The following is a 21,143-nucleotide window of genomic DNA, read 5'->3' as shown; positions in this document are numbered from 1 at the left end:
TTTATTTATTTACTTATTTTTTTAACACAGAGAGAGAGGGATAGATAGGGACAGACAGACAGGAACTGAGAGAGATGAAAAGCATCAATTATTAGTTTTTCATTGCAACAGCTTAGTTGTTCATTGATTGCTTGCTCATATGTGCATTGACCGTGGGGCTACAGCAGACCAAGTAACCCCTTGCTCAAGCCAGCGACCTTGGGTCCAAGCTGGTGAGCTTTGCTCAAACCAGATGAGCCCACGTTCAAGCTGGTGACCTCGGGGTCTCGAACCTGGGTCCTCCGCATCCCAATCCCATGCTATAACCACTGTGCCACTGACTGGTCAGGAGATAACACTGTCTTTAAAATGTAAATCTTGGAGCCACAGAGTATATGAATTATAAAGGCATCCATCAGAATACCTGGAGGGTTTAGTAAAACAGTGTTTCACAAATCCTCAGGTATTTTCTGGTCTGGGGACTATACTTTGGGAACCACTGGATTAAGGAATATGGGTTTTATTGGGTAAACTGCTAAATAAGGTACTATATAACATGTATTTAGAAAGGAACAGTAGATGTGGAGAGGAGACAGGTGACTAGGAGAATGGTTACTAAGGTATATCTGACCTGATTGAATATCAAAGAAGACGTCCTTCAATTTTATTGATTGGGTGACTATATAATGTTGATATTTTAATGCTGGTAACCAAAACAGAGATTCTAGGAAGTGCAGGAGGCTTTTCTATTTTTTTATTATTTTTTGAAACACTGACGTTAAGGTGTCTATGGAGAAAACAAAAAATTAAGTCTATCGATTTGGAACTGAGCAAACTCTTGTGTGAATCTAAAGCACATTAACACCATGTTCACAAAATGTAAAGCCATGTACTTCTGGACACAGTCTTTTTAACCCAAAGTCAAATAGAGGTTGTTTTATTATAAATATCATCAAAATTCAGAGCAGCTGAGTGAGAGGTATTAATCATTTTGTAATTTAAAAAAATTTTTAGCATTTAAAAAAGAGTATCAAAAACAGCATTTGTATTACATAGAAATCAGTAAATGAACACATAGGTTCTATTTTGACATACTTAGATAATTAGAACATTAATCTATTAGACTATCAATGTTTGTCTTCTTGGAACATTTCTAAACTGGAGTCAACACATATTTTTTTCATTTTGGTTCTGTTGGTATAAGAAAAAGAAATACAGTGTTTTGTTTTATTTTCTTTTTCTAACATAGGGGATGGATAAGCAAAGGTCAAAAGGGAAAAGTAGGATGTCCTCAATTTTTTTAGTGGTTGATGCTCCATTTAGAATTTCATTGTTTAACATATTTTACATTAGAAAGCAACCATGAGTTTTAGAGAATACTTATACTGTATATGTAATATTTGATTAGACTTTCTTATATAACTCAATACCAGTAGTATAATCAAAAGATTAGCTCTTATACACTGAGGTTCTTACATAGCCACAAATAATGACTTAGGCATGAGAGAGACCATGGGCATCAAGAACCAGGAACCAGGTGAAAGCCAAAGGGATGCACAAAGTAATGAGAATGGGAGTCTGGGAAACATAAGCAGAACACTGGGAAAATGGAGAACCTAAGAAACTCCCATTCTGGATAATACCCCAGACTAATGACATTAGACTTTAAGAGGGCTGTTGTCTATAAACCATGGGAAGAAGAAAGGTGAGAGCCTGATGTTGGTGGCTTAGATGCAGCAAAATAAGTCCCTGTAATGAAAAGCATTGAGACTTCTTAGCCAGGGAAATGAAACCAACAGGAAAACTTGAGGAGTGTCATGTAAAAAGTATGAAAAAGAGAGTGGAAAAATGTGGGAAAATACATTGTTCTTCAATATAGGGAGAAGAAAATAAGAAAGGAGGTCTATCGGAATCCTATTGACAATGAAAATTTCCAAATAATAATTTGTCTCTCAGGCAATGCTACTTGAGTTTTTCTTATTATACAGTTGCCATATAATCTGTTGTCATTTAATTTCAATCTCTTAAAAAGCGATTTTGTCCTTTGTTTCTTACTACATGATCTCTTTACAGTTCAAGGGCTAAGTAAGCACTATTTGTTGAGGTAAAGCTATTGGTACTTCAAATCCTTATAAAATCCCACCTCAGAGGACTAAGAGTATAATTGTGAGAGGTACACATAATTTTAGGTTGGCCATTCTTGTATATAGGGGTAAAGTGGTGATGATATCCTACAAAGGAAAAGAAATTCTTAACACCTCCTTAATCCTACCTGAAGTATGACATTAAGAATAAACAAATAAACACCAATCAAGCAAAAACATATAATAGCCTCTTCAAGTTGACGAGCCCCCCAAATTTCTCCTAATTTTACATTCACTTCAGAGTAGGAAATCATTTCCCAGGCCATGTATGCTGATGTTCTTCCCACTGGCTATGGTGGCCCATCTCGCTATAAGAAGGGAACATTCTACAACTTAGTTTAAATACTACTAGGCCCTAGAACAGCGGTATACAATACATTTTTAAATAAAATATGTATTTTCCAATGGCTTTAGGCGACCCCTGTGTTTTGGTTGTTCGACCCCCACCGGGGTTGCGACCCACAGATTGAGAACCGCTGCCCTAGAACCTTTTGTGGGTGGTTGCTAAAACCTAAAAGTGAACCATGCTGGAATGAAGTACCATGTTACATTTCATTAGGAACCTTCATTTTTGTAGTTGTCTCTTGATCCAATCAATATATCATACAAATACAGCAGAAACAAAATCCGCAATACCTAAGAAAAAAGAAATGATCAGTACAAATCGATTTCCTCTTTGTATGCCTTGTAAATAGCAAATTAAAATAATGTTTATTTCAGTTCAAAAAAAGTATTTACCAAGAAAATAATTGAACAGTTATAGCTGTCAGTATAAACATGGCAACCTAAAAAGCAGATATCAGAAGAGTTGACTAATGTTTTTGTTTCAAAAAGCTACAAAAAAACTCAAAATGATTTATTAACTGAATAGGTGAATGTATCTGAAATCTTTATCTCACACACACACACACACACAATATTGCTTATATATATTGCTTAGAGGCAATAAAATAATTTATAAAACTATTTTAAACAAAATTTGAAAATTCAAACTCTAAGATTTGAATTTTAGCAAAAATTCAATAAATCGCAAGTGTGTTATGCTTTCTTAGCACACAAGAACATAGATCCCAATATCAACAAACAGCCCATCTGAAGACTGAATTTCATTGTAATTCGCTATATTTTTGAAATCTCTTGGATCCATGGAATGCTAATTGTCTTATACCATTGTTCATAAGAGTAATGTGATCATCAAATACTTTCAGGAAGAATTTGGATCCCTGTGTAATTACTAATAGAAATGCCCTTGGAGAACCAATTTGGGTAACAGGTAAAGTGAAGAAATTATTCCACCTCACCCTTAGTAGCTGGGGAATGGGGAAAAGGTGGTGGAGCTGATACAGGGTCATAATTGAGGCAATTATGAACTAATGTCTAAATTCTGTTGCAACTCTCCTGCCAGAGCTTTGAAAACTGCCACCCCTCAGCCCAAACCCAGGCACCATAGTTAGAGATAAATTACATTCAGTAGCAAAGGTTCAATGAATGGTAGAAGTAATTTATCTGGAAATTCTAACTATGTAAAAGCTCCAAATGATGTTACAAAGTGGAGGCTTGATTTAGTTGCTAGTGCTCTGGCTTAAAGATTTCCATGATGTTGGAAATCTTGAAGAGATGTTTTTCATCTCTTCAAAATGATTGATGAAAAATATTTTACAGGTGTGCTAGAACAAGCCATTTATTAATTCTTATGGATTCTACTTTATGAAACCATTAGACAATAGTCACAGATTGAATCAAAACAAACTTTCAAGCCTCTATAATTCTCTTTTATCAGACTCACAATCTAGAGTGTTCTATATACAATTGTTAAAAAAGTTGTACAGCCTGACCAGGTCGTGGCGCAGTGTATAGAGCGTTGGACTGGGACCTGGAGGACCCAGGTTTGAAACCCCAAGGGTGCCGGCTTGAGTGCGGGCTCATCTGGTTTGAGCAAGGCTCATCAGCTTGAACCCAAGGTCATTGGCTTAAGCAAGGGGTTGCTTGGTCTGCTGTAGCCCCCCAGTCAAGGCACATATGAGAAAGCAATCAATGAACAACTAAGGTGGTGCAGCAAAGAATGGATGTTTCTCATCTCTCTCCCTTCCTGTCTGTTGGTGCTTATTTTTCACAAATAAATAAATAAATAAGTTGTACATATGTTAGAAATAATTATAATGAGAAACTAAAATATTGCTCTCCTATGCAATATAGTTTCATTCTAATTTGATTCAGAAGATGTGTTGATTTTCCACATCAAAAATGATAGCAGGAGGGCTCTGTTGTTAGAATATGGTCCCAAAGATTGCTGGTTCAATCCCTGGTCAGGGCACACACAAAATCAAATCTATGTTCCTGTCTCTTGTTCTCTCTCCTTTCCTCTCTCACTAAAATCAATAAATAATAAATAAATAAAAAATGACAGAATATAGGTTTGATTATAAGTTTAGAATACAGTTGAAGTACTTAATTAGCTATTTTAATATGGTTTGTGGTTAACTAAAAAAAATTGTTATTCTATAAAACAGCACACTTGCTATTTGCTTAAGCTTCTCCACTCGTGGGTATAATACTAGAATTTTGCAAGCGAAAAGGGGTATATTAAATCAGAAACAATCCTAATGCTTTTATCATACATTTTCATATATCCTGATCCAGATAAAAGTGATTCTTTATAATTTTTGAGCAAGTATAATTAATACACAAATTAAGAGAAACTCATACAGTTATAAAAAAGTAAATTTGGAACTAGGAGATGTTTTTAGAGAATTTCAGCCTCCTAAATTGAGTGTTTATCTGTATTTTGAAGTCATTAATGTTGGTAAATTATTACTATATTTTATAATGTTTTGCTTATTATATTTGTTCTTACTAGTCTTTCTTCTCTTTTAAAGTATGACTACATGCAATACTGTATTCATTAATTAAAGAATGAAAAATTATTACTATAAAAGTGATGTGAGTACACTGAAAGCACACTATGGACTGGCAGGTTTATAATTTTAATGTATTAAAAATACCTTCCTTGGCCCTGGCCGGTTGGCTCAGCGGTAGAGCGTCGGCCTGACGTGCGGGGGACCCGAGTTCGATTCCAGGCCAGGGCACATAGGAGAAGCGCCCATTTGCTTCTCCACAGCCCCCCCCTCCTTCCTCTCTGTCTCTCTCTTCCCCTCCCACAGCCAAGGTTCCATTGGAGCAAAGATGGCCCGGGCACTGGGGATGGCTCCTTGGCCTCTGCCCCAGGTGCTAGAGTGGCTCTGGTCACGGCAGAGCGACGCCCCGGAGGGGCAGAGCATCGCCCCCTGGTGGGCAGAGCGTCGCCCTTGGTGGGCGTGCCGGGTGGATCCTGGTCGGGCGCATGCGGGAGTCTGTCTGACTGTCTCTCCCCGTTTCCAGCTTCAGAAAAATACAAAAAAAAAAAAAAAAGAAAAAAAAAAAGAAAATACCTTCCTTGTCATTTAGCCTGGAGTTTTAAACATAAATTCATGACTCACCGCAAATATTACTGCCCATTTTGACATAGGCATAGCCATCCACGCCCCACGATCTTCCCCATGAGTTCCGCACAATCCAATATGGAGTACTTCCTACAAAACAAAACATGGTAACAAACCATGAAAAACCCATGTTTGTGTGAATGTATGTTTACTTAAAGTTTATTTCTTGATCAGTGTAGTAGATTTGAGGAAATGGCTTAAGTGTAATGGGACGCTATCTTAAGCTAGCTAAGTAAACTCACGTACTTCGTGTCACACTTCAATTAATAGAAAAATGTTTGAGTTCATTTCACTTTAATATGGGGCCTGAATAAAATGAAAGCAAAGACATATTTCCAGGGAATTAGAATAAAGGGAAAATAATTAGGTAGGTAGGAAAAAGTGAAGGCATTTCTGTTTTCCCCAAAATTATCCTAAACACTCCAGTAGGAAAATGTACCCTATTTAAATCAACTATTATTATCATTTTAACAAGTTATCCACCAAAATTGATGGGTAGGAACATGATGGGGTCATTTATATCAAAAAGCTAAAATGATCCTAGGAGGATTTAGACATAACAAAATGAAATTTTAACTTTATATTTTTTAAAATTATTTCCCCAAATTTTAACTTTTTAAAGGATGGCAATCATTTATCAATTTCTTAAACTGGAAAGCAATCAATCAAGTCTTATCAGGACTTACCTGTTTTATCAAACCCAGTGATGATAATGGCATGATTGGCTTCTCCACTAGAGCAATGATGCTGTATTATCCCTCCCAGATAATCTTGCCAGCTCACTGCATCAACTATTCCTACCAAAGGACCAAAAGTAAAAAGTGCTTTTGCCATTTCATCTTCTTGGTCACTACCAAAAGAGAAAATATTTGGTTAAGAAATTTATTTATTTAATTATTATTATTTTTTTTTCCTGAAGTGAGAAGCAGAGAGGCAGAGAAACAGACTCCCGCATGTGCCTGACTGGGATCCAACTGCCATGCCTACTAAGGGGTGATGCTCTGCCCATCCAAGGCATTGCTTTGTTGCAACCATAGCCATTCTAGCACATGAGGCAGAAGCCATGGAGCCATTCTAAGTGCCTGGGCCAACTTTGCTCCAATGGAGCCTTGGCTGCGGGAGGGAAGAGAGAGACAGAGAGAAAGGAGAGGTGGAAGGGTGGAGAAGCAAATGAGTGCTTCTCCTGTGTGCCCTGGCTGGAAATCAAACCTGGGACTTCCACACACTGGGCTGACATTCTACCACTGAGCAAACCGGCTAGGGCCAAGAAATTTAGTTTTTAAGGTAAAAATTTTATAAAAATGATTTCTTTAACCATTGTATGAATACAGCAAGTTCAGTTGCAATTACAGAAGGCCTAAGCAATGGAGGCAAAAAGAAGTCTGGGAGATCGACTGTCCAGGACTGCAGTGGGGCTACAGGATATCAGGAGCCCAGGCTCCTTTATGTTATTATGCTGCCATGTGAAATGTGCATTCCCAGGTCAATTAAAGGTCCAAGATGGCTGCAGGAGCTCCAGCCACTTAACACATATTTCAGACTGCAGGAAGTGGAAAGGAGAGGTGCTGTATTCCTGTTGAGAAGACTTCTCAGAAGTAACACACACATTCTGCATTTATCTGCATGCATCTCCTTGGTTAGAACTTAGTCATGTAGCTAAGTCTAGCTTCAAGGAAGATGGTGAAGGGAGTTTTGCAACTGGCTGGCAAAGTATGCAGCTATAATATAGGGATTCTTTTAAATAAGAAAGTGGGAAGACTGCATGTTTGGAGATACCTCTGCCCCACCACACGAGAATTGAGACTGATCAACTTATATTAGTGAATGTCAAACACAGACGTTATAAGAAAAGGTTACCCCCAAATGGCAAATATAATTATACAATACAAGAAAGTTATGATGCCAGAAGAACTAGTACAGAATTGTGAAGACTGCCAAAGACACAGTTATTGCTTTCACACTGGACAGCTGCTGATAAATCATCTGTTACACAACATTCTGGCTTCATTGATCTCGGAAGTATGTGAGTAAACCATTATTTACATTTTTAAAGGTCAGATTTGCAGGTGAAAGACACTGTAACCAAGCTACTGATCTGTCAGGCCATGGAGGTAACATCTGGTAGTTTACTGCTGCAGCAAGACAGGAGTGGATTAGTGGCGTGAGAGATGATGTAGCATATACTAAATATACTAAATAATTAAGAAAGCATGACCTTAGAAATAGAAGTAGGGAAGAAAGTATGCGCTTCAGAGTTGGACAGATAGAAGTTCTAATCCGGCTTTACTAACCGTGAGACCCTCTCCGAGGCTCAGGCCGCTCGGAGGGAAGCGCTGAGGGCTCAGTTCTAGGGGACTGGCCCAGAGCCTCGTTCTGGCCGGGGCTGTGGAAGAACTTCCCACATCCTCCAGCCCTGACCACCGGGCTTCCAACAAGGAGACCCTGCAACTCTTTACCTGAGGCTCTTCTCTCTCCAAGAGCCTGCTGATCAAGCCCACTGCCACTTCTACCTCAGCTGCATCCTCAAATCATGAATCATGGGAGGTGATAAAATCTAACTCGGGTGGGATAACTCTGGTCTTTCTGCACAGTCTATCACAGTTCACTTAGCACTGTATTACTAGAGTTTAGTGTTCAGGGTAAATGTAGAAATTTTTAGGGACCACTTCCTTATTAATCAAAAGGTTGGATAAATCCTGTTTCAGGCCCTTATTAGTGTCAGTGACCTTATTAGCATTCTCTCTCTCTCCCCTATCCAAATCAGACTAATGTCTCTTAGTTTTTGTTTGTTTTTCCCCTTAACTCTATCAGTTAGCTACCCATGGCAAGGGACTTCCTGAATCTTTTTCTAGCGAAATTTTGAAAATTTAGTTCCTTCTTGTACACACACTTCTCTTATACTCTAAAGGAACTGAGAGCTTACAGGGGTGCACTTCCTCATTTTAGAAAATGTGTTACCATTATCCTCAAAGGAGATGCTGACCACTGTACTCAGCGACCCTGAACATTTTATTATAGATTCAGGGTAGCCGGCACCCTGTGGAATTGAAGCTTTCTGGTATGTGGTTCCTACAGTCACCCTGGGAGGCCTTGTGGACCGGAGCTACGCTGACAATCTGACACCCCTCTGACACATTTATGCTTATTTAGACAGGTTCCATTTGCTTCAAGGGTCCAATTTCACCCTTGATTCCCTCAATATCCCATGGGTAGGCACCATCTGGATGAAGAGATTCCTTTATATTCAGAACCAGTTAGCTTGAGGGCAGTCTGTCACTTTATCCAAATTTAATTTCTCTGTTCTCTGTTTCAAGACTGTAAAACTCCCTTCATATTTAAAAGGATAAATAAACAAAGCCATGTTTTGGTTGAGTCTTTATCTGTCCTTATCATCTTTGATCACCTATCAAATGGTCACAATGGCTCTCTCCTGGGCTTTGAGTTTTTCATATCATTTCAAAGCATTTTCTAATGATGATTTCCCCCTGAATGTGTCCAAAGTCAACTTATCCTTGAAGTTCTGACAAATCCTCTTCCTTGGCCTATCTTTATCTATCTTTCACTCTCCCCGTGTTTACAAAGGGTGTGCTACGGAATCTATCTCCAGTAATACACTCCTCCTTTCTAATGTGGAAGTTTCAGTTTTTAATCTTCTTATAGTTGATGCCTTGAAAATGCATCAAGGAACATAGTGGATATAAAAAAATGCTTCGTAGTAAGTATGCTGCTTGATATTAGCTGGAGTGTCTATAACAAGGCAATTTTCCATCGATTCAACAGGGAGATTGAAATACACTAACGGTAATTATGACACTAAATTTGGTAAGAGAAAAGTGATAAATACAAATTTCACGTTTAGTTGGATTTAACTGTGTTAATTTAGGCTTGTTATTTCTATTATAATGACACACTGAAATCTAAGTAGATCCTATTTAAGGAACAACATCCATAGCACTGCATGGTGATTGAGAGCCTTTCTAGTAAAAAACAGGTTTGAAAACAACTATATACAAATATGCAGTGAAGGCGTCAATCAAGTTATTGATTCCAAAAAGTCAATAGATCATAATTTAAGAAATGGGAAGAAAAGCACAAAAGAAGACATTTACCTGAAGTCATGTGCCGAATAACCTTTGATTGAAAATCCAGAGTGTGAATCAGAAAAGTAATGGCACAGGCCACTCTGTGCTTTAAATGGGTATTCTGAATCTCTCACCAGTTTTACTTGCGTCTAAAAGAAAATAATCACCCAAAGTGTTCTCTGTCACGCAGTTGTTTCAAAAATCAAACAGAGGGTGTAAAGAGGAACAAATATAAAGTGACAAAAAATGATTTGACTTTGGGTGACGGTTATATAACATAATCAACAGTTCAAATGCTATAGAAATGTTTACCTGAAACCTATGTACTCTTATTGATCCATGTCCCTATTAAGTTTAATTTTCTAAATAAAATAAAATAAAAAAATAAAATAGAACTTGCTGCAATGTGTCAAAAATAAGATTCAGCTTGGCTATACCTTGAGCATGTGGGTCTTTTTTGGGAAATGACAGGATCTTAAATTCAATATTTAGGCATCTGTTATTGGAGACACCAATAACAACTGGAGGCATATCAAGTCATTGTCTTTCTTTCTCTTTTACTCTTCCTTCCTTGGGACGTCTGTCAGCCTAAGAATAGTCTAGTTATCTTTCTTCTGAGATTACTGTATTTCCCCATGTATAAGGTGCACAATGTTTTGAAAAATTTGGGGTCTAAAAACTGGGTGCGCCTTATACAGTGGTTGTGGATTTTTTAGCTTGCATTTTCTGCCTTTTCACACTTGATGAGAAATTGTATGAATTTTATGATAAATAAAACTTGAATTCAATAACTTTATGTAATTTTTTTTTCAAATTTCAGGCCCCAAATTTAAGGTGTGTTTTATACATGGGAGCATTATATATATGGGGAAATATGATATAATAAGGCAACCCATTTTCCTTCAGGGCTTTTGGTTCTATGGGATATTTGAATTTGGGCTTAACATTTTATAAAACATACCAATACCCTCATTGGCTGGTTTCAACATCACTTGATGCTGGATATAGGACAATGTCAGGGAGTTATCTTAGGAACACTGAAGGACACTGGTATATAGAGGGTTAAGATGTCTAACAGGGAGCAGAGGACTAAGATACAATTCTGGCTTAGCTACTGATTTGGGAATATAATCTCACATCTTTATCTATATCAAGTTACTAAATTAGCTGACCTTTAATGTCCCTTTTGACCTAATATTCAGAAATTCTACAGAAATGCATCATCATATGCTCTCTTCTTTCTGGGTCACTATGTGACATGTAGCTGCAAAAAATAGGCATTTCCTTCTTAAGAAATATCCAGAAATAAACATACATAATTTTAAAGTAACTGATCTTAGAGAAAATTTTCCATCCTTGGATCTGGACAGCTGACATGTCTAGAAGCAATTATTTTAAAATCTGATTGATTCAAGCATTAGTTACCTAAATTCCTATACTTAAAAACATTATTTAGCAAATGAGAGTAAATTGTCTGAATTTGGAACATGTATGAAATAAGCAAAAGAGGAAACAAACTGTTTAAAAGATGAAGAAACGAGTTACCTTATTGAGCCAGTTCAGAGCATTGAGAGTGAACCCTCCACTGCAGCCATTATTATTGTATGAACAGTCAATGACCTGCTGTACACTCAGGTCTTCCAAAGGCTCCCCTTTTATCGCATACGCTGATTCCACGGCACCTACCACACTGAAGGCCCAGCATCCTCCACACTGTTTAAAAATAGTTAAATCATGCTCAAAACAAGTTTACCAATATTTTTCAATATCACAAGTTCTCAAATCAAGTGAGCAGAATCTGGAGGCCTACAAAAATATAAATGTCCATCCTCTTGATTTTCAAATTGAAAAAAAAAACCCAAACCACCAATATTCTCTTATTCTCTTTTCAGTGTCAAAATCCAATAATTAGTTACAGGTAAATTGGTATTGTCACTATTGTAAATTAGGGAATGCAAGATAAAAGTAAATTTTAGAAACTGAGACAACAGACAGCTGATATTTTAAAACACTATTCAGTTCATTGAACAGGTGGTTCCTAAGAAATGTACCAATTTCCACCCTGTGCACCAATCCTGCTGTTTCCTCCCTGACTCTATGCTTCTGTGTCATTCGCTATCTCTGCCCCCAAGGGAGGTGATCAGGTGAGGCTGGGTGAGGATGTATGTCGTATATGTTGTACTCATCATCGGACGGACACAGGAGATGAATGAATTACTGTTTAGACTATGAAGATGCACGTGGAATGTCCTAATGATAGAAACCCATACTAGTCATTCCTTATTCAAATGTTGGCTGGCAAGCTTCCCGATTCTAGATATGCTATCTTGCTTTATTGGACACATTATAATAAAAGAATAAAAGGATTGGTCCTGAAAGAAATGGAAGAGATGGAGCAAGTGGAATCAAGGATCAGGCACAGGAAAGACAGATCCATGGAAAAGGCAGTGATGAGAGTGGGTTTGGAATTGGGTGGAACTGACATAATCATAGGGCCATGTGCTGCAGAGTTAGGCAAAGAAAGAAGGAAAGAACAATTGGTCGTCTTTGTAGAGTGAAGTTTTCAGCAAATTTATAGCTTCAAATGAGCTTATGTATGTTTAGATCTCCAGTGCCTGCAACACAGTCAAATATTCACTAAGGCAGTAGACTGCGGAATCTTCACACATTGAGAAATGTGAATACAGGTTGCTGACTCCACACCTATACTTAGCTTTAGATTACCCTATACTTAGCTTTAGATTACCTACGTTTGGCTTCTCCAGGAGGGCAATGCCTGCCCCAAAATATGTCTCTAGTGTACTCCTTTAATTAAAGAGTCCTAATTAAAAGTTTCCTTTTTAATACAATGTAGAAACTCCTGGGAGGATTGGATTTCAGACTATTTTGTACTTGATTATGAATCTAATAACAAAGCAAATGATTTGGTGGTAAGATCCAATTTACAACAATAAATACAGAATCTGAGAGATAAAAAGGATCACCCTAAATAAATGGTGACAGAACTTTCTGGGACCAGTATATGCACTGTACAGTCAGACAGGTACTAGCTTTAATGGAGTGATCACTTCATAAGTTATATAAATGTCTGAAAGTAATATCATATTGTATGTCAACTGTAATTGAAAAAGGGGGGGGAGAGGTTGAATGACCTGTTAAGGTTTGCACTGCAGATAAATTGCCACTATAGGCACATGCTTAGGGGACTGACTTTCCTTGGTCAGCTGACATTCCTATGCTGTAACTTTTATTACCTTCTATTTTTTTTTTTAAGTGTGTCACATTTTTTTTTTTATGGAACGCTTCACGAATTTGCGTGTCATCCTTGCACAGGGGCCATGCTAATCTTCTCTGTATTGTTCTAATTTTAGTATATGTGCTGCCGAAGCGAGCACAGTATGACACATTTTTTAACATTGTGCTCTAACCTCATTTCTCCCATAACCCCTTTCACTTTTACTGTACTTTGAATAGGTGGTGATTTTAGGGTATATGCATATGTCACCTAATAGCAAAAAGGCCTACATTTCTAAGGGTCACAATAGTAAGTATATGATCCTTTAGGCCGCAGAGGTCCCCAAACTTTTTACACAGGGGGCCAGTTCACTGTCCCTCAGACTGTTGGAGGGCCACCACATACAGTGTTCCTCTCACTGACCACCAATGAAAGAGGTGCCCCTTCCGGGAGTGCGGCGGGGGACCGGATAAATGGCCTCAGGGGGCCACATGCGGCCAGCGGGCAGTAGTTTGGGGACGCCTGCTAGGAGGTAGAGTTTTCTTTTAGAGCTCAAGGGATGAGGCCTGGGAACCCAAGAGACCAGAGTCCACTGTCGGTAAGTATTTCTGGAATCATGTTACTTTTTCATTATCACTTCCTTTTCAGTAGTCAAGTTTACCTTTTCTGGTCTTCCAACTGCTATCCTACCGAAGTTTTGGTAACTGGCGCAGCTACTGGGAAGCAGCCCTGAACCACTGTGCTGGTGACAACGCAGATAAGTGAGAGAACACACCAAGGAAGATGGACCTCAGAATCAAAGTCATGCTTAGACACCTGCCTCGCATTCCACCAGCGTCTCATCTTCCTGCCAGTTTTTGAATGACTGAGGTAAGATTTTTACCTAGAGAAATGATGGGTTCCATTACATGTCACCTCAAAGGTGACTTCTCATAAGATGATTAAAAACAAAACAAACAAAACAAACAAACAACAACAAAAAAACCCCTAAAACTTACCATCTGCTGGTTTCTCACTTGTGTTACAACATGCTTGTCTCTCCAGTCAAATCTTAATGGCAAAGATAGGTTGGAGAGGGGCGCTGGCACTTCTGCTGAGTATCTGGGAAGTCCAGAAGTTTTGCTTCTTAAATAAATAGCTGAGTAGAAACATGAAATGAAAAGACAACAATATTATTTTATAGGGAGGGCCTCTTGGGGTTCTTTCTGGAGGAAATATTTCAAACAGAAACCGTAGCTTTCTAGAAAAGCCTGCCATTTGTGATTTTTCTATGTGCTTTTTCATAACATGAAATGCAGTCAACTGAAAGCTCTAAAAGATAATTATTCCTACAATAGGGCTGGAGCTGCCACATAAAATACCTGTTTGAAAGAACCAGGTCAGTAAAAAAATGAGTAAATTGGTATCATTTGTTTTATCATAACCCATGGAACCATGGGTGACTTGAAGGGAAACAGTACTAAAAATTGCAGAAGGAATGAGTCATTCATTGTCCCTTACAGTCACATGGAAATGACTATATGTATAACGTTTAGTTGTTAAGCAATAATTAGAAGAGTGGCCATTAATTTACTTTTCTGTCAGCACCTGATACATGCTCGATATTTAGTATTTAATAAATGTTGACTGTTATTCAATTTTTTAGATTCAGAATTAAACAATTCCTCAAAAATTAAGGAAACAAGTTAAAATCAGGAAACTAATCAATTAATAGCACCACTACACCATACCTTTAAACTCTTTAGGGAACAAATATGAAAACTGGTTTATTCCATAGATGGCAGTGGAATTTCCACTAGGAAATAAAGAATTCAAGTACCGATGTCTATTAAGACTTTCCTAAAAGAAATAAAAAGATAATTCAGTGTTTTTCAGCTGCTGATCCATGGTCCAGCCCACCAGAAATTTCATGTTGGTGCAAGAAAGAGTTAACCACCCTGATATTGTATGAAGATTATAGACCCATTGATATTAGTTGAATTGGCTTATGCTCAGGGTGATTTCTGCCTTAGTGGTTCCCAAAATAATTCTTCTATTTTCACCAGTCCCCAAATGTGAAAAGGTTGAAAATCATTGATCATATATATCACCTATGTTAATTTTCCAAAGCAATTTGTGTGAAATCAGCTTCAAGATACTTTTCAGGTGTAAATGTCAAAGTCTAATTTATTTCTGGCATATCACAATCAAAGGTTGTATAAGATAATGAAATCATATTTATACATGTTTTGTATTAGAACTACTACCTGACTGGGAAAAGTATGTTTTACCCATTTGTAATTTGTCTTCACTAAGCACATTGACAACACTACATATATGTTGATTTAACATAGTGGAAAAAATAAAATAAATGGCAAATAAGCCCTAGATACTAGTGAAAATTGTCCCCAATAGACACCCATGTGATTAAACAATTATGACTTTAGAAAGTATGTCTTCTTCTTCTTTTTAATGTTTATTGACTTGAGAGAAAGAAAGGGAGAGTGAGAGAGACAGGAACATTGATTAGTTCTTTTAATATTTATTTATTAACTTTATAGAGAAAGGGAGAGTGAGAGAAAGACAGGAACATGGATTGGTGCCCTGACCGGGGATTGAACTGGAAACCTTTGCACTTCGGGATGATGCTCCAATCAACCAAGCTATAGGGCCAGGGCAAAAGTGTGTCTTCTTGATCTTTGTATTTCCCAGAACTAAGCAATGAAGCATAAGAACGGGAATGAGTAAATAATAAATAAATAAATCTGATTCTATATATTTGAACTTTATAGAATCTCTATCTCATTTAGGGCATAAGGCTTTGTGAAAGATGGAATCCTGAAAATGGTCCAGGAAGAGAGGTCAATTTGTCTCTCTGGAGGACAAATACGACCATTATTTACAGATTCCTCGGCTTTTGTGATCATTTATTTTAGGCTTGTCTTTTATGTGAATATGCCTCAATTTCTTCATACTACCAACTGGATAGCATAAATAACATATTCAAGGGACCATCATTTGGTACATTTCCAATTCTATCTCTTCTATATTGGATAATGTACTTATCTGGTTATTGTGTTTCTTAAACCTATAAGCAAAATGAGATCAAGGCCTGCCTGTCACTCATCACTGTGTTCTCCACACCAATCATATGCCTGGCACACAACAGATGCTTAATTAATATCTGCTGTTGAATAAACATATAAAGGATGTTCTATATATGTCATGCTCTTACTAGTTTTAAGCTGTTTATTTTTAAGCACATTATCACCGGGAATTTTCATAATCTTATTTCTTCCTTATTGAACATGCCTGAAAAGATTGTTAATAAAATAATAAAGTTATTGAGTTTATTATTTATAGGTATTTAAAATAATAATCCTGATGGCCCTGGCTGAGTAGCTCAGTTGGTTAGAGTATCATCTGAATATGCCAAGGTCGCATGGTCAATCCCGGTCAGGACATGAACAAGAATCAACCAATGAATGTGTAAATAAGTGGAATAACAAATCAATGTTTCTCTCTCTGCCTCTCTCCCTTCCTCTCTCAAAAAATCAATCAATTAAAAAATACCACTTTAAAAAAGTAAAAAAAAAATCCTGATGAATCAGTTTTGAATATAATTTGGAGAGGAAAGTTATAAATATAAAGAGAGAATTGAAATACAAAGCAAGTATCTATACAGCAAGTAACAAATATAAACCAGAGACAGCAACGCCAAGTAATTCAGAGATTCGTTTACCCTGTAAGTCTTGATTGGCCATCTCTATGGGCTGAAGTAACCAGGGAAGGCCTTGAGAATGTAGGACACTGAGAATGCACAGAGCAGGGGGCAGCCCCGAGAACGGGCCTCAAAGACTTCCACCCACAGGAAGCTTAATTCCTACACGCTCAATTACCAGGATGAGACCAAGAGAGAACATGCTTCCCACAGGCTGCACCTAGCCAAGGACAGAGCAGGAAGACTGACCAACCTGGGGGAAGCAGGGCACTCCCCTGAAAGCTGGTTTTTGATTAATGAGTAAGGGTATATGGCCTTACTCATACAAGGGTATGGCCTCTCCTACCCTTGACAGCCATCTAGGGAGCCTAGGGTACTACCCCAACCTTCCTTTTCTTTCTCCTTCACTTAGAGTAAGAGCTTCATTGAAGCTGATAGCTCTCTCTGACCCTCTACCCATTTGTTCTCACAGTCATTGATCCTGTGATAAGGAAAAAAAGAAGAAAAAGAAAGAGAAGCCACAGATTATTACAGTAAAATAGTAGTATCAGTATATCAAATAATGTTTATTTATTTGCTATAATGGTAAAACACATACCGAGTCCACCCAACATTCAAATTTTAGAAAGCCTTGTATTCCATTTCTGGATTAAAAAGTGACTTTTCTGGTCTACTTCGATTCTTGCCATTAAAGTAGATTTCATAGAGGCATAGCAAACTGAGAGTCCATATTAAGCTCGGACTACTGGTCATAGTCACAACTGGTCATAGAATCAAGATAAGGAAGGATCAACTAGCATATGCTCTTAACAAGAAACGGACAAGGTCACAATGATCAACAGTACAGTAAACATTCCTAGAGCATATAAAACATTAAAATGAAAGACTTGAACCTTAATTTCATTTATGAAAGAAAAGATGTAAAGGTTTTACCATTGCTAAGTTCAGGACTTGCTTAAACAGCAATGTCTTGCATAGGTAACAAGAAATCATAGGAGGATGATGCTGAAAGCTCAGTTCTTCTGTGCTTTTAATTTAGTTCACAATGGGTTGCCAGATGAGCTGGGTGAAAAGGTGAAGGATGGAACCCACGACTTTGGCAAGCCAGGACTATGCTCCACCCAGTGAACAGCTCGGCCAGGGCCTCAAGTGAACGTTTAAGGTAGTACACGAGTGTAAGGAGCCCCAGTTCAGGAATATCAATATGCAGCTACAAAACAATCTCGAGGACGTAAAGTACAGCATAGATAATATAGTCAGTAATATTCTAATAATAACCATATATGGTGTCAGGTGAATGTAAGACTTACGGGATCACTTTGTAAGTTATATAAATGTCTAACCACTACGCTATATACCTGAGAATAATATAATATTGAATTTCAATAGTAACTGAAAAATTTTTTAAAAATAGTTTAAAAAAGATGTAAAGTGTTGAGGAATACACAGAAACATTAACAGTTTTGAAAGGTGCAAATGTTTGAAAAACAGATGGATCACATACTTGAAAAACAAGAGCTGATGAATCAAAACAACCTTTAAACAGATTTGGTGAAAAATAATCACCTTTATATATATTTTTTGTTTTCTTTTAACTGAATATGTTTAATTGAATAAGACACACTAGATTCCTGTCAGGAAGGGAATCAAGGGCCAAGAACTTGAGGAAATTATCCTGTGATTATAAAACTAAGAAAAACATGTTTGACATTAGTAAATATTTTGTCCTAAAGCTCTCTAACCAACCTTATTTATATTCAGCTAACTTGTTTGTTCCAGAGTTGTAATTTTGGGGTAAAATCTAAACATAATTATGAAGCCTTCAACATGACGTGAAAATGATCAGTTCAAGACCACCTGAAAAATAAATGAAATGCTTTCCCTTTTTCTAAATCAATTTCCACCACGTCAAGTGAACTTTAAAAAAATTTTCTCCATTGATTTGAGACAGAGAGAGAGTGAGAGAGACCGAGCATCAGCTCGTTGTTCCACTGTAGTTTTGTTCTCGCTGTCTGCTTTTCAGATGGGCCTGAACCGGGGATGGAACCCGCGACTTTGGCAAGCCAGGACTATGCTCCACCTAGTGAACAGCTCGGCCAGCGCCTCAAGTGAACGTTTAAGGTAGTACACGGGTGTGAGGAGCCCCAGTTCAGGAATATCATAAATGAACAAGATTCTCCCAGCTTGCTCCATGCGGGCTCTTTCTAAAATTCTGGTTCCCGAAGGAGGTTAGCAGCGCCCCTCTCCGGAAGAAAAACCGCAGGTTTCTTCGGCTTGTTTCTGATTCCTGTAACTGTGAAATGGGTCTGCTTTGGAAGTAGTTGAGAATCGCCAACGGGTTCAGCTAAAAGGGGGAGCTTCTTCTAATCCAGGGCACTTTGGACATACCCATTGGTTATTTTGGGGCGCATCACGTAAATCCACAGCGGCGCAAAACTTTCAGGGTAAATCAAATCTTTGGCTTACAAAGGCATGGGAGAGAGCAAGATCCAGGCACGTGGGGGACTCAGGGAGGAGGGCGGGGTGTACGCCCAGCTCAGAAATCCCGGGGCGCCACAGACCTGCGGACAAGCGGACCCCAGGAGTCGCAGCGCTCAGGGGCCCCTCTGCCCCAGCTCGCACTCGGGACAGGAAGGGCGAGAAGGAAACAAATAGGGCGGCGAGTTCGGTACCCGGAAGGCGGCTTGTTGCTCGCGGCTCCGCGGTCCAGTCGGGGTGAAGGCGGTACCGGGACCGGTTCCGCGGCCAGCGCCGCAGCACCAGCAGCAGCAAAGCAGCCAGAGCGTCCGCAGCTCCATTCCCGCGCCTGCCGAGGCCCGCTGACGCCACCGCGCGGGTTTCCTTTCGATTCCGCGGCTCCTCCTCCTCCCGGGTTTGGAGGGCGGGAGCAGCGGAGCCGGGTGTACGGTCGGTGGGCTTACGGGCCCTCAGTCCCCGTTGCTCTGTGCCCGGGAGCCGCTCAGCTGCAAACTGTCGAGGTTCTCCCTGCCTTTGAGGGAAAAGAAGCACCAAGCACATGACCACGTTCATTTCGGCTTCATCTCCATATATTCGAGAAAATCCTGGGAGTCCTTCTTTTATAAAGGGGCATGAACATACAACCTATTGGGTGACCTGCCCTTCCAGGATGAAATCCTTTATCTGTCTTCCTTTTATCTCAAGTGGAAAGATTTAGGCAGTAGTTGAATTTAACTTGACCTTAATCCAGTTGTTGCTTTCTGTGATGGCCTCTCACGTTCAGAAACTAACTCTGAAATAACGTTTGTGAATTTAAACGGAGAGGTTCGTTCAGCAGATGTTTTGCAATACGTCACCAAAAAATGTATGTTGTGGAAATAGCCCACAATTTCTTGATTTATTATATTATGGCCATTTCGAAGCTCTTGAAGTCTGTTTCTCTTGGTGCTCAGGAAGATAGAGATAGCACCCGAGTGTCAACTCTAATTGAAATAAGTTCATTGCAGTGTTATTTACAATAGCCAAGATCTGGAAACAGCCCAAGTGCCCACAGTAGATGACTAGATAAAACAGGTGTGGTACATTTATTTACCCAAGGGAACACCAGGCAGCCATAGAAAAAAGGAAATGTTACCTTTTGCAATAGCGTGGATGGACCTGGAGAGCATCATGGTAGGTGAACTAAGCCAGTCAGAGAAAGACAAGTACCATATGATCTCACTCATATGTGGAATCTAATGAACAGAATGCACTAACAAGCAAAATAGAGACAGATTCATACAGAGAGCCGGTGGACAGCTATGGGCAGAGGGTTGGGGGAGCTGGTCCGGGAAGGTGGAGGGATAGAGTAAAAAAAGACACACACACACACACACACACACACACACACACACACACACAACCTCATGGATACAGACAATAATGCGTTTGCCAGATCAAGGTGAGGGAGAAGAGAGTATGGGGCATAAATGGTGATGGACTGAGACTTGACTTGGGCAGGCAAACACGTAATACAGTGTATGTTGTAGAATTAGGCACCTGAAACCTGCATAATTATGCTAACTAGTGTTCCCGTAAGAAATTCAATTTTTAAAAAAGACAAATGAAAAACAAAAATAAATATAAAAATTTTAAAAATAACATAAGAAAATAAAGTGCACAAGAAAAGCAAATTCTGATTCAGCTTTTCTAACAAGCCCCCAGGGGCTGTTGCTGCGGCTGGTGTCTCAGCCCACACTTTGAGTAGCAAGCACTGCTACTGTTTGTCCAGTTTCCCTCACACAGTGGGGACTGGGAAGAGGGCTGGAGAATCTACCTCTGCTTCTTTCCTAGAGAAGTGCGTAGTCAGTACTCTATATTACTGGGCCTCAGGACCAGCTACAAAATTTGAATACCCAGTGTAAAATGGAAACGGAGGTCCCTCCTTTATGTATTATGAAGAATTTGAAGACAGGAACAGTAGAGCATTAAACCAAGTGATGGGTCTTTCCTTATGTTCCTGCACAAGCCACACATCTACCAAAGCAGCTCTACTTAGCCTTTCAATTATAACTTTTTAAATATAGG

General features: G+C 38.8%; 1 protein-coding gene and 1 non-coding gene across 2 annotated transcripts; both read right to left on the bottom strand.

Annotated features, from left to right (window-relative positions):
- Positions 1-382: 382 nt before the first annotated feature.
- CTSO (cathepsin O) lies at positions 383-19,457 on the bottom strand. The gene is made up of 8 exons (XM_066387592.1): positions 19,292-19,457; positions 14,650-14,758; positions 13,918-14,057; positions 11,230-11,397; positions 9,712-9,833; positions 6,289-6,452; positions 5,600-5,692; positions 383-2,759 (listed from the first exon to the last, which is right to left on the bottom strand). The coding sequence occupies exons 1-8, from the start codon at positions 19,415-19,417 to the stop codon at positions 2,725-2,727; spliced, it is 957 nt and encodes a 318-aa protein (XP_066243689.1). The 5' UTR covers positions 19,418-19,457; the 3' UTR covers positions 383-2,724.
- On the bottom strand, positions 12,973-13,079 carry LOC136390226 (U6 spliceosomal RNA). Its single transcript, XR_010748658.1, has one exon. It is a non-coding gene; the product is annotated as a U6 spliceosomal RNA (small nuclear RNA).
- Positions 19,458-21,143: the final 1,686 nt, after the last annotated feature.

This window comes from Saccopteryx leptura, chromosome 1 (assembly GCF_036850995.1).
Source record: "Saccopteryx leptura isolate mSacLep1 chromosome 1, mSacLep1_pri_phased_curated, whole genome shotgun sequence".
Taxonomy (NCBI): Eukaryota; Metazoa; Chordata; class Mammalia; order Chiroptera; family Emballonuridae; genus Saccopteryx; species Saccopteryx leptura.
The sequence above is the reverse complement of the archived record's forward strand: the minus strand, read 5'-3'. Positions and strand labels throughout refer to the sequence as shown.

Bases quoted from the DNA above. Each gene is read 5' to 3' on its own strand.
- CTSO (XM_066387592.1), bottom strand. From the start codon at position 19,417: ATGGAGCTGCGGACGCTCTGGCTGCTTTGCTGCTGCTGGTGCTGCGGC. The intron at 9,834-11,229 runs GTAACTCGTTTC...ATTTTCTTTTAG, and splicing joins CTCTGAACTGGCTCAATAAG to ACGCAAGTAAAACTGGTGAG. The intron at 5,693-6,288 runs GTAAGTCCTGAT...TTTGTTTTGTAG, and splicing joins CACTGGGTTTGATAAAACAG to GAAGTACTCCATATTGGATT.